The sequence below is a fragment of the Oncorhynchus masou genome, unplaced genomic scaffold, assembly GCF_036934945.1.
Source record: "Oncorhynchus masou masou isolate Uvic2021 unplaced genomic scaffold, UVic_Omas_1.1 unplaced_scaffold_1360, whole genome shotgun sequence".
NCBI classification, from domain to species: Eukaryota; Metazoa; Chordata; class Actinopteri; order Salmoniformes; family Salmonidae; genus Oncorhynchus; species Oncorhynchus masou.
Window position 1 is genome coordinate 26,579 of NW_027003499.1, and position 12,230 is coordinate 38,808.

Below are 12,230 nucleotides of genomic sequence, written 5' to 3' on the forward strand. Positions count from 1 at the left end.
CCTGTGTGTGTGTGTATCCTGTGTGTGTGTTTCTTTTCTCTCCTTCTCCCCTCACAGGTGAAAATCATCACTCCCCAATCAGTCAACAATCAGTCAACAATCAGACGACACACCTCCTCATATTTCCTGACCTATCACAGTTCCTTTCCCATGTTTTAAAAACCCCATCATTTGTTTGTTCTGTAGCTCAGCTCAGCTCAGCTCAGCTCAGCTCAGCTCAGCTCAGCTCAGCTCAGCTCAGCTCAATCCAATCTCTCTGTAAATGCCATGTCTGTAGGTCTCTGTGTTTCACTCTCGCTTTGTGTCTTAACCTCTCTTTTGTTTAAGCACCTCATAGCACTTTGTCATCACCTGTGAGTATTGTTTTTGGTTATGGTGTTTGTTTGATTGCTGGTGGAAAAGGGGGAAACCAAGACAATGGGCATACACTACCCGTAGGTGAACTTTGTTAAATACACTAGTTAGAACTGGGCGGACCACCCACTGTATTTTTGGTTAGTTAGTTAGCTGTTGTTAAAGTAGGCTAGTCTAGCTTAGGGGTGTTTTCGAATACTTATTGTTTCTTTCCTTGGGTCCAGCCCAGCCCCTTTTCCTGCTCCCCCCATTACCGTGTGTTTATAAATAAACCTAGAGTTTGACGGTAGATTTCAGTTGTCGTGCTTATTTCGTTCACACTTTTCCTTTGTCACAATAATAATTTGCATGAGTTATGTTACGAGTCTCATTACCATCCCCCCTAGACTGTCGGGCCAAAAGGGATTCGTAACAGTAATGATGTGTGGTAGTATTTGTACCAAACCCTGTTGTTGTGTAATGATGTGTGGTAGTATTAGTACCAAACCCTGTTGATGATGTGTAATGATGTGTGTAGTATGTGTACCAAACACTGTTGTTGATGTGTGGTAGTACTAGTACCAAACCCTGTTGTTGATGTGTTTGGTAGAAGTAGTACCAAACCCTGTTGTTGATGTGTAATGATGTGTGGTAGTATTTGTACCAAACCCTGTTGTTGTGTAATGATGTGTGGTAGTATTAGTACCAAACCCTGTTGTTGACGTGTGGCAGTATTAGTACCAAACCCTGTTGTTGATGTGTGGTAGTATTAGTACCAAACCCTGTTGTTGATGTGTGGCAGTATTAGTTCCAAACCCTGTTGTTGATGTGTAATGATGTGTGGTAGTATTAGTACCAAACCCTGTTGTTGATGTGTAATGATGTGTGTGGTAGTATTAGTACCAAACCCTGTTGTTGATGTGTGATAGTACTAGTACCAAACCCTGTTGTTGATGTGTGGTAGTATTAGTACCAAACCCTGTTGTTGATGTGTAATGATGTGTGGTAGTATTAGTATCAAACCCTGTTGTTGATGTGTGGTAGTGTTAGTACAAAACCCTGTTGTTGATGTGTGTTAGTACTTGTATCAAACCCTGTTGTTGAGGTGTAATGATGTGTGGTAGTATTAGTACCAATCCTGTTGTTAATGTGTGGTAGTATTAGTACCAAACCCTGTTGTTGATGTGTCATGAGGTGTGGTAGTATTAGTACCAAACCCTGTTGTTGATGTGTGGTAGTATTAGCACCAAACCCTGTCGTTGATGTGTAATGATGTGTGGTAGTATTTGTATCAAACCCTGTTGTTGATGTGTAATGATGTGTGGTAGTATTAGTACCAACCCCTGTTGTTGATGTGTAATGATGTGTGGTAGTATTAGTACCAAACCCTGTTGTTGATGTGTAATAATGTCTCATAGTATTTGTATCAAACCCTGTTGTTGATGTGTAATGATGTGTGTGGTAGTGTTAGTACCAAACCCTGTGTTGATGTGTGGTAGTATTAGTACCAAACCCTGTTTTTGATGTGTGATAGGACTAGTATCAAACCCTGTTGTTTATGTGTAATGATGTGTGGTAGTATTAGTACCAAACCCTGTTGTTGATGTGTAATGATGTGTGTTAGTATTAGTACCCAACTCTGTTGTTGATGTGTAATAATGTGTGGTAGTACTTGTACCAAACCCTGTTGTTGATGTGTTTGGTAGAAGTAGTACCAAACCCTGTTGTTGATGTGTAATGATGTGTGGTAGTATTTGTACCAAACCCTGTTGTTGTGTAATGATGTGTGGTAGTATTAGTACCAAACCCTGTTGTTGACGTGTGGCAGTATTAGTACCAAACCCTGTTGTTGATGTGTGGTAGTATTAGTACCAAACCCTGTTGTTGATGTGTGGCAGTATTAGTTCCAAACCCTGTTGTTGATGTGTAATGATGTGTGGTAGTATTAGTACCAAACCCTGTTGTTGATGTGTAATGATGTGTGTGGTAGTATTAGTACCAAACCCTGTTGTTGATGTGTGATAGTACTAGTACCAAACCCTGTTGTTGATGTGTGGTAGTATTAGTACCAAACCCTGTTGTTGATGTGTAATGATGTGTGGTAGTATTAGTATCAAACCCTGTTGTTGATGTGTGGTAGTGTTAGTACAAAACCCTGTTGTTGATGTGTGTTAGTACTTGTATCAAACCCTGTTGTTGAGGTGTAATGATGTGTGGTAGTATTAGTACCAATCCTGTTGTTAATGTGTGGTAGTATTAGTACCAAACCCTGTTGTTGATGTGTCATGAGGTGTGGTAGTATTAGTACCAAACCCTGTTGTTGATGTGTGGTAGTATTAGCACCAAACCCTGTCGTTGATGTGTAATGATGTGTGGTAGTATTTGTATCAAACCATGTTGTTGATGTGTAATGATGTGTGGTAGTATTAGTACCAACCCCTGTTGTTGATGTGTAATGATGTGTGGTAGTATTAGTACCAAACCCTGTTGTTGATGTGTAATAATGTCTCATAGTATTTGTATCAAACCCTGTTGTTGATGTGTAATGATGTGTGTGGTAGTGTTAGTACCAAACCCTGTGTTGATGTGTGGTAGTATTAGTACCAAACCCTGTTTTTGATGTGTGATAGGACTAGTATCAAACCCTGTTGTTTATGTGTAATGATGTGTGGTAGTATTAGTACCAAACCCTGTTGTTGATGTGTAATGATGTGTGTTAGTATTAGTACCCAACTCTGTTGTTGATGTGTAATAATGTGTGGTAGTACTTGTACCAAACCCTGTTGTTGATGTGTTTGGTAGAAGTAGTACCAAACCCTGTTGTTGATGTGTAATGATGTGTGTAGTATTTGTACCAAACACTGTTGTTGAGGTGTAATGATGTGTGGTAGTATTTGTACCAAACCCTGTTGTTGTGTAATGATGTGTGGTAGTATTAGTACCAAACCCTGTTGATGATGTGTAATGATGTGTGTAGTATTTGTACCAAACACTGTTGTTGATGTGTAATGATGTGTGGTAGTATTAGTACCAAACCCTGTTGTTTATGTGTGGTAGTATTAGTACCAAACCCTGTTGTTGATGTGTGGCAGTATTAGTACCAACCCCTGTTGTTGATGTGTAATGATGTGTGGTAGTATTAGTACCAAACTCTGTTGTTGATGTGTGGTAGTATTAGTACCAAACCCTGTTGTTGATGTGTGGCAGTATTAGTACCAAACCCTGTTGTTGATGTGTGGTAGTATTAGTACCAAACCCTGTTGTTGATGTGTGGCAGTATTAGTACCAAACCCTGTTGTTGATGTGTAATGATGCGTGGTAGTATTAGTACCAAACCCTGCTGTTGATGTGTGGTAGTATTAGTACCAAACCCTGTTGTTGATGTGTGGTAGTATTAGTATCAGACCCTGTTGTTGATGTGTGGCAGTATTAGTACAAAACCCTGTTGTTGGTGTGTGATAGTACTAGTATCAAACCCTGTTGTTGATGTGTGGTAGTATTAGTAACAAACCCTGTTGTTGATGTGTAATGATGTGTGGTAGTATTAGTACCAAACCCTGTTGTTGATGTGTAATGATGTGTGGTAGTATTAGTACCAAACCCTGGTGTTGATGTGTAATGATGTGTGGTAATATTAGTACCCAACTCTGTTGTTGATGTGTGGTAGTACTAGTACCAAACCCTGTTGTTGATGTGTTTGGTAGAAGTAGTACCAAACCCTGTTGTTGATGTGTAATTGTTACAGACACAGTTATCCTGTGTGTGTGTGTATCCTGTGTGTGTGTTTCTTTTCTCTCCTTCTCCCCTCACAGGTGAAAATCATCACTCCCCAATCAGTCAACAATCAGTCAACAATCAGAAGACACACCTCCTCATATTTCCTGACCTATCACAGTTCCTTTCCCATGTTTTAAAAACCCCATCATTTGTTTGTTCTGTAGCTCAGCTCAGCTCAGCTCAGCTCAGCTCAATCTCTCTGTAAATGCCATGTCTGTAGGTCTCTGTGTTTCACTCTCGCTTTGTGTCGTAACCTCTCTTTTGTTTAAGCACCTCATAGCACTTTGTCATCACCTGTGAGTATTGTTTTTGGTTATGGTGTTTGTTTGATTGCTGGTGGAAAAGGGGGAAACCAAGACAATGGGCATACACTACCCGTAGGTGAACTTTGTTAAATACACTAGTTAGAACTGGGCGGACCACCCACTGTATTTTTGGTTAGTTAGTTAGCTGTTGTTAAAGTAGGCTAGTCTAGCTTAGGGGTGTTTTCGAATACTTATTGTTTCTTTCCTTGGGTCCAGCCCAGCCCCTTTTCCTGCTCCCCCCATTATCGTGTGTTTATAAATAAACCTAGAGTTTGACGGTAGATTTCAGTTGTCGTGCTTATTTCGTTCACACTTTTCCTTTGTCACAATAATAATTTGCATGAGTTATGTTACGAGTCTCATTACCATCCCCCCTAGACTGTCGGGCCAAAAGGGATTCGTAACAGTAATGATGTGTGGTAGTATTTGTACCAAACCCTGTTGTTGATGTGTGGCAGTACTAGTACCAAACCCTGTTGTTGATGTGTTTGGTAGAAGTAGTACCAAACCCTGTTGTTGTGTAATGATGTGTGGTAGTATTAGTACCAAACCCTGTTGTTGATGTGTGGCAGTATTAGTACCAAACCCTGTTGTTGATGTGTGGTAGTATTAGTACCAAACCCTGTTGTTGATGTGTGGCAGTATTAGTTCCAAACCCTGTTGTTGATGTGTAATGATGTGTGGTAGTATTAGTACCAAACCCTGTTGTTGATGTGTAATGATGTGTGTGGTAGTATTAGTACCAAACCCTGTTGTTGATGTGTGATAGTACTAGTACCAAACCCTGTTGTTGATGTGTGGTAGTATTAGTACCAAACCCTGTTGTTGATGTGTAATGATGTGTGGTAGTATTAGTATCAAACCCTGTTGTTGATGTGTGGTAGTGTTATTACAAAACCCTGTTGTTGATGTGTGTTAGTACTTGTATCAAACCCTGTTGTTGAGGTGTAATGATGTGTGGTAGTATTAGTACCAATCCTGTTGTTAATGTGTAGTAGTATTAGTACCAAACCCTGTTGTTGATGTGTCATGAGGTGTGGTAGTATTAGTACCAAACCCTGTTGTTGATGTGTGGTAGTATTAGCACAAAACCCTGTCGTTGATGTGTAATGATGTGTGGTAGTATTTGTATCAAACCCTGTTGTTGATGTGTAATGATGTGTGGTAGTATTAGTACCAACCCCTGTTGTTGATGTGTAATGATGTGTGGTAGTATTAGTACCAAACCCTGTTGTTGATGTGTAATAATGTATCATAGTATTTGTATCAAACCCTGTTGTTGATGTGTAATGATGTGTGTGGTAGTGTTAGTACCAAACCCTGTGTTGATGTGTGGTAGTATTAGTACCAAACCCTGTTTTTGATGTGTGATAGGACTAGTATCAAACCCTGTTGTTGATGTGTAATGATGTGTGTTAGTATTAGTACCCAACTCTGTTGTTGATGTGTAATAATGTGTGGTAGTACTTGTACCAAACCCTGTTGTTGATGTGTTTGGTAGAAGTAGTACCAAACCCTGTTGTTGATGTGTAATGATGTGTGTAGTATTTGTACCAAACACTGTTGTTGAGGTGTAATGATGTGTGGTAGTATTTGTACCAAACCCTGTTGTTGTGTAATGATGTGTGGTAGTATTAGTACCAAACCCTGTTGATGATGTGTAGTATTTGTACCAAACACTGTTGTTGATGTGTAATGATGTGTGGTAGTATTAGTACCAAACTCTGTTGTTGATGTGTAATGATGTGTGTGGTAGTATTAGTACCAAACCCTGTTGTTGATGTGTGATAGTACTAGTGCCAAACCCTGTTGTTGATGTGTGGTAGTATTAGTATCAAACCCTGTTGTTGATGTGTGGTAGTGTTAGTACAAAACATTTACATTTAAGTCATTTAGCAGACGCTCTTATCCAGAGCGACTTACAAATTGGTGAATTCACCTTCTGACATCCAGTGGAACAGCCACTTTACAATAGTGCATCTAAATCATTTAAGGGGGGGGGGGTGAGAGGGATTACTTTATCCTATCCTAGGTATTCCTTGAAGAGGTGGGGTTTCAGGTGTCTCCGGAAGGTGGTGATTGACTCCGCTGTCCTGGCGTCGTGATGGAGTTTGTTCCACCATTGGGGGGCCAGAGCAGCGAACAGTTTTGACTGTGCTGAGCGGGAACTGTACTTCCTCAGTGGTAGGGAGGCGAGCAGGCCAGAGGTGGATGAACGCAGTGCCCTTGTTTGGGTGTAGGGCCTGATCAGAGCCTGGAGGTACTGGGGTGCCGTTCCCCTCACAGCTCCGTAGGCAAGCACCATGGTCTTGTAGCGGATGCGAGCTTCAACTGGAAGCCAGTGGAGAGAGCGGAGGAGCGGGGTGACGTGAGAGAACTTGGGAAGGTTGAACACCAGACGGGCTGCGGCGTTCTGGATGAGTTGTAGGGCTTTAATGGCACAGGCAGGGAGCCCAGCCAACAGCGAGTTGCAGTAATCCAGACGGGAGATGACAAGTGCCTGGATTAGGACCTGCGCCGCTTCCTGTGTGAGGCAGGGTCGTACTCTGCGGATGTTGTAGAGCATGAACCTACAGGAACGGGCCACCGCCTTGATGAGAACGACAGGGTGTTGTCCAGGATCACGCCAAGGTTCTTAGCGCTCTGGGAGGAGGACACAATGGAGTTGTCAACCGTGATGGCGAGATCATGGAACGGGCAGTCCTTCCCCGGGAGGAGGAGCAGCTCCGTCTTGTCGAGGTTCAGCTTGAGGTGGTGATCCGTCATCCACACTGATATGTCTGCCAGACATGCAGAGATGCGATTCACCACCTGGTCATCAGAAGGGGGAAAGGAGAAGATTAATTGTGTGTCGTCTGCATAGCAATGATAGGAGAGACCATGTGAGGTGATGACAGAGCCAAGTGACTTGGTGTATAGCGAGAATAGGAGAGGGCCTAGAACAGAGCCCTGGGGGACCCCAGTGGTGAGAGCGCGTGGCGAGGAGACAGATTCTCGCCACGCCACCTGGTAGGAGCGACCTGTCAGGTAGGACGCAATCCAAGCGTGGGCCGCGCCGGAGATGCCCAACTCGGAGAGGGTGGAGAGGAGGATCTGATGGTTCACAGTATCGAAGGCAGCCGATAGGTCTAGAAGGATGAGAGCAGAGGAGAGAGAGTTAGCTTTAGCAGTGCGGAGCGCCTCTGTGATACAGAGAAGAGCAGTCTCAGTTGAATGACTAGTCTTGAAACCTGACTGATTTGGATCAAGAAGGTCATTCTGAGAGAGATAGCGGGAGAGCTGGCCAAGGACGGCACGTTCAAGAGTTTTGGAGAGAAAAGAAAGAAGGGATACTGGTCTGTAGTTGTTGACATCGGAGGGATCGAGTGTAGGTTTTTTCAGAAGGGGTGCAACTCTCGCTCTCTTGAAGACGGAAGGGACGTAGCCAGCGGTCAGGGATGAGTTGATGAGCGAGGTGAGGTAAGGGAGAAGGTCTCCGGAAATGGTCTGGAGAAGAGAGGAGGGGATAGGGTCAAGCGGGCAGGTTGTTGGGCGGCCGGCCGTCACAAGAAGCGAGATTTCATCTGGAGAGAGAGGGGAGAAAGAGGTCAGAGCACAGGGTAGGGCAGTGTGAGCAGAACCAGCGTTGTCGTTTGACTTAGCAAACGAGGATCGGATGTCGTCGACCTTCTTTTCAAAATGGTTGACGAAGTCATCTGCAGAGAGGGAGGAGGGGGGGGGGGAGGAGGATTCAGGAGGGAGGAGAAGGTGGCAAAGAGCTTCCTAGGGTTAGAGGCAGATGCTTGGAATTTAGAGTGGTAGAAAGTGGCTTTAGCAGCAGAGACAGAGGAGGGAAATGTAGAGAGGAGGGAGTGAAAGGATGCCAGGTCCGCAGGGAGGCGAGTTTTCCTCCATTTCCGCTCGGCTGCCCGGAGCACTGTTCTGTGAGCTCGCAGTGAGTCGTCGAGCCACGGAGCGGGAGGGAGGACCGAGCCGGCCTGGAGGATAGGGGACATAGAGAGTCAAAGGATGCAGAAAGGGAAGAGAGGAGGGTTGAGGAGGCAGAATCAGGAGATAGGTTGGAGAAGGTATGAGCAGAGGGAAGAGATGATAGGATGGAAGAGGAGAGAGTAGCGGGGGAGAGAGAGCGAAGGTTGGGACGGCGCGATACCATCCGAGTAGGGGCAGTGTGGGAAGTGTTGGATGAGAGCGAGAGGGAAAAGGATACAAGGTAGTGGTCGGAGACTTGGAGGGGAGTTGCAATGAGGTTAGTGGAAGAACAGCATCTAGTAAAGATGAGGTTGAGCGTATTGCCTGCCTTGTGAGTAGGGGGGGAAGGTGAGAGGGTGAGGTCAAAAGAGGAGAGGAGTGGAAAGAAGGAGGCAGAGAGGAATGAGTCAAAGGTAGACGAGGGGAGGTTAAAGTCGCCCAGGACAGTGAGAGGTGAGCCGTCCTCAGGAAAGGAGCTTATCAAGGCATCAAGCTCATTGATGAACTCTCCGAGGGAACCTGGAGGGCGATAAATGATAAGGATGTTAAGCTTGAAAGGGCTGGTAACTGTGACAGCATGGAATTCAAAGGAGGCGATAGACAGATGGGTAAGGGGAGAAAGAGAGAATGATCACTTGGGAGAGATGAGGATCCCGGGGCCACCACCCCGCTGACCAGAAGCTCTCGGGGTGTGCGAGAACACGTGGGCGGACGAAGAGAGAGCAGTAGGAGTAGCAGTGTTATCTGTGGTGATCCATGTTTCCGTCAGTGCCAAGAAGTCGAGGGACTGGAGGGAGGCATAGGCTGAGATGAAGTCTGCCTTGTTGGCCGCAGATCGGCAGTTCCAGAGGCTACCGGAGACCTGGAACTCCACGTGGGTCGTGCGCGCTGGGACCACCAGATTAGGGTGGCCGCGGCCACGCGGTGTGGAGCGTTTGTATGGTCTGTGCAGAGAGGAGAGAACAGGGATAGATAGACACATAGTTGACAGGCTACAGAAGAGGCTACGCTAATGCAAAGGAGATTGGAATGACAAGTGGACTACACATCTCAAATGTTCAGAAAGTTAAGCTTACGTAGCAAGAATCTTATAGACTAAAATGATTGAAATGATACAGTACTGCTGGAGTAGGCTAGCTGGCAGTGGCTGCGTTGTTGACTTTGTAGGCTAGCTGGCAGTGGCTGCTTTGTTGACACTACACCAATCAAGTCGTTCCGTCGAGTGTAATAGTTTCTAAAGTGCTGCTATTCGGGGGCTAGCTGGCTAGCTGGCTAGCTAGCAGTGTTGATTACGTTACGTTACGTTAAAAGAACGACAATAGCTGGCTAGCTAACCTAGAAAATCGCTCTAGACTACACAATTGTCTTAGATACAAAGACGGCTATGTAGCTAGCTAGCTACGATCAAACAAATCAAACCGTTGTACTGTAATGAAGTGAAATGAAAATGTGATACTACCTGTGGAGCGAAGCGGAATGTTGACCGGGTTGTTGAAGTTCTATTCAGTAGACGTTGGCTAGCTGTTGGCTAGCTAGCTAGCAGTATCTCCTACGTTAAGGACGACAAATAGCTGGCTAGCTAACCTCGGTAAATTAAGATAATCACTCTAAGTCTACACACTCTAAACTACACAATTATCTTGGATACGAAGACAGCAAAGACAGCTATGTAGCTAGCTAACACTACACTAATCGAGTCGTTCAGTTGAGTGTAATAGTTTCTACAGTGCTAGTAGACGGTGGGCGTTCGCTAGCTGCTGGGCAGATAGCAGTGTAGACTACGTTAGGACGACGAAATACGATAATTACGCAATTATCTTTGATACAAAGACGGCTATGTAGCTAGCAAGAAGAAATTGCTAAGATTAGACAAATCAAACCGTTGTACTATAATGAAATGTAATGAAAATGTAATGAAAAGTTATACTACCTGCGGACCGAAGTGTAGATGCGACCGCTCGCTCCAACCCGGAACCGGAAACCCTGTTGTTGATGTGTGTTAGTACTTGTATCAAACCCTGTTGTTGATGTGTGGTAGTATTAGTGCCAAACCCTGTTGTTGTGTAATGATGTGTGGTAGTATTAGTACCAAACCCTGTTGTTGAGGTGTAATGATGTGTGGTAGTGTTAGTACCAAACCCTGTTGTTGATGTGTGGTAGTATTAGTACCAACCCTGTTGTTGATGTGTGGTAGTATTAGTACCAAACCCTGTTGTTGATGTGTAATGAGGTGTGGTAGTATTAGTACCAAACCCTGTTGTTGATGTGTGGTAGTATTTGCACCAAACCCTGTTGTTGATGTGTAATGATGTGTGGGAGTATTTGTATCAAACCCTGTTGTTGATGTGTAATGATGTGTGGTAGTATTAGTACCAACCCCTGTTGTTGATGTGTAATGATGTGTGGTAGTATTAGTACCAAACCCTGTTGTTGATTTGTAATAATGTGTGGTAGTATTAGTACCAAACCCTGTTGTTAATGTGTCATGATGTGTGGTAGTATTAGTACCAAACCCTGTTGTTGATGTGTAATAATGTCTCATAGTATTTGTATCAAACCCTGTTGTTAATGTGTCATGATGTGTGGTAGTATTAGTACCAAACCCTGTTGTTGATGTGTAATAGTGTCTCATAGTATTTGTATCAAACCCTGTTGTTGATGTGTAATGATGTGTGGTAGTATTAGTACTAAACCCTATTGTTGATATGTAATGATGTGTTGTAGTATTAGTACCAAACCCTGTTATTGATGTGTAATGATATGTGTGTTTTAGGTGAGTTATTTGATCCAACCCCATGGAAATTATCCTTGATTGTCTTATGCTGTCTGGGAGCCGTCACTGTGATTGGATTATCTCTGGCTGTCTACTGCATATGCAATAAGAATGGTAATGGAGAAATTATATGAACATTTAATTGTTGGAATGAAATGTCTGCAATGTTTTCTTCAACCTCACCACATCACTGTGGTTGTATTATACGGATACAGGATAATATACTAAACCTGCAGGTGATTAACATGTTGACACTGAAGACTGATTTAATCTGCAGGTGTGATAATTGTTCAATTTAAACTGCAGTGGGGAAAGTAGTAGTTTTATTGTCCTTATTGTCCTATTGTCAGTCCTTATTGTCTGATTCACCGTGATCACTGATGGACCAGTCACATTAATGTTGATGTTGTGTTGAGGCTGTAGAGAACCACTAGACTAGAGAGAGGTCATCTCTGATACACCTGGATCACTGGTGGACCAGTCACATTAATGTTGATGTTGTGTTGAGGCTGTAGAGAACCACTAGACTAGAGAGAGGTCATCTCTGATACACCTGGATCACTGGTGGACCAGTCACATTAATGTTGATGTTGTGTTGAGGCTGTAGAGAACCACTAGACTAGAGAGAGGTCATCTCTGATACACCTGGATCACTGGTGGACCAGTCACATTAATGTTGATGTTCTAGAACAGGATGTGTTGAGGCTGTAGAGAACCACTAGACTAGAGAGAGGTCATCTCTGATTCACCGTGATCACTGATGGACCAGTCACATTAATGTTGATGTTCTAGAACAGGATGTGTTGAGGCTGTAGAGAACCACTAGACTAGAGAGAGGTCATCTCTGATACACCTGGATCACTGGTGGACCAGTCACATTTAATGAATGAAATTACAAAGTGGTGGTAGGGTAGAATATCTTCATTGGAGAAGTTGTCACACAGAGGTACTCTGGAACTCAATTAGATGGTGGAACTCAATTAGAATTTGCGACGTTTAAGAAGTGATATGAGTTCCAGAAAGAGACTACATCTTCTAATGTTCATGTTAATGATGTTCTCACTGTCTTCCAT

The 12,230-nt window shown here is 43.7% G+C and overlaps 1 protein-coding gene across 2 annotated transcripts in view; it reads left to right on the top strand.

Moving 5' to 3' along the window:
• Positions 1–12,230, top strand: part of LOC135530516 (butyrophilin subfamily 2 member A1-like) — a 47,518-nt gene that overhangs the window by 7,064 nt on the left and 28,224 nt on the right. For both annotated transcript variants that reach the window (XM_064958824.1, XM_064958823.1), the window contains exon 5: positions 11,158–11,271. In XM_064958824.1, coding sequence (XP_064814896.1) covers positions 11,158–11,271 — 114 coding nt within the window. The remainder of the gene's footprint in view (positions 1–11,157; positions 11,272–12,230) is intronic.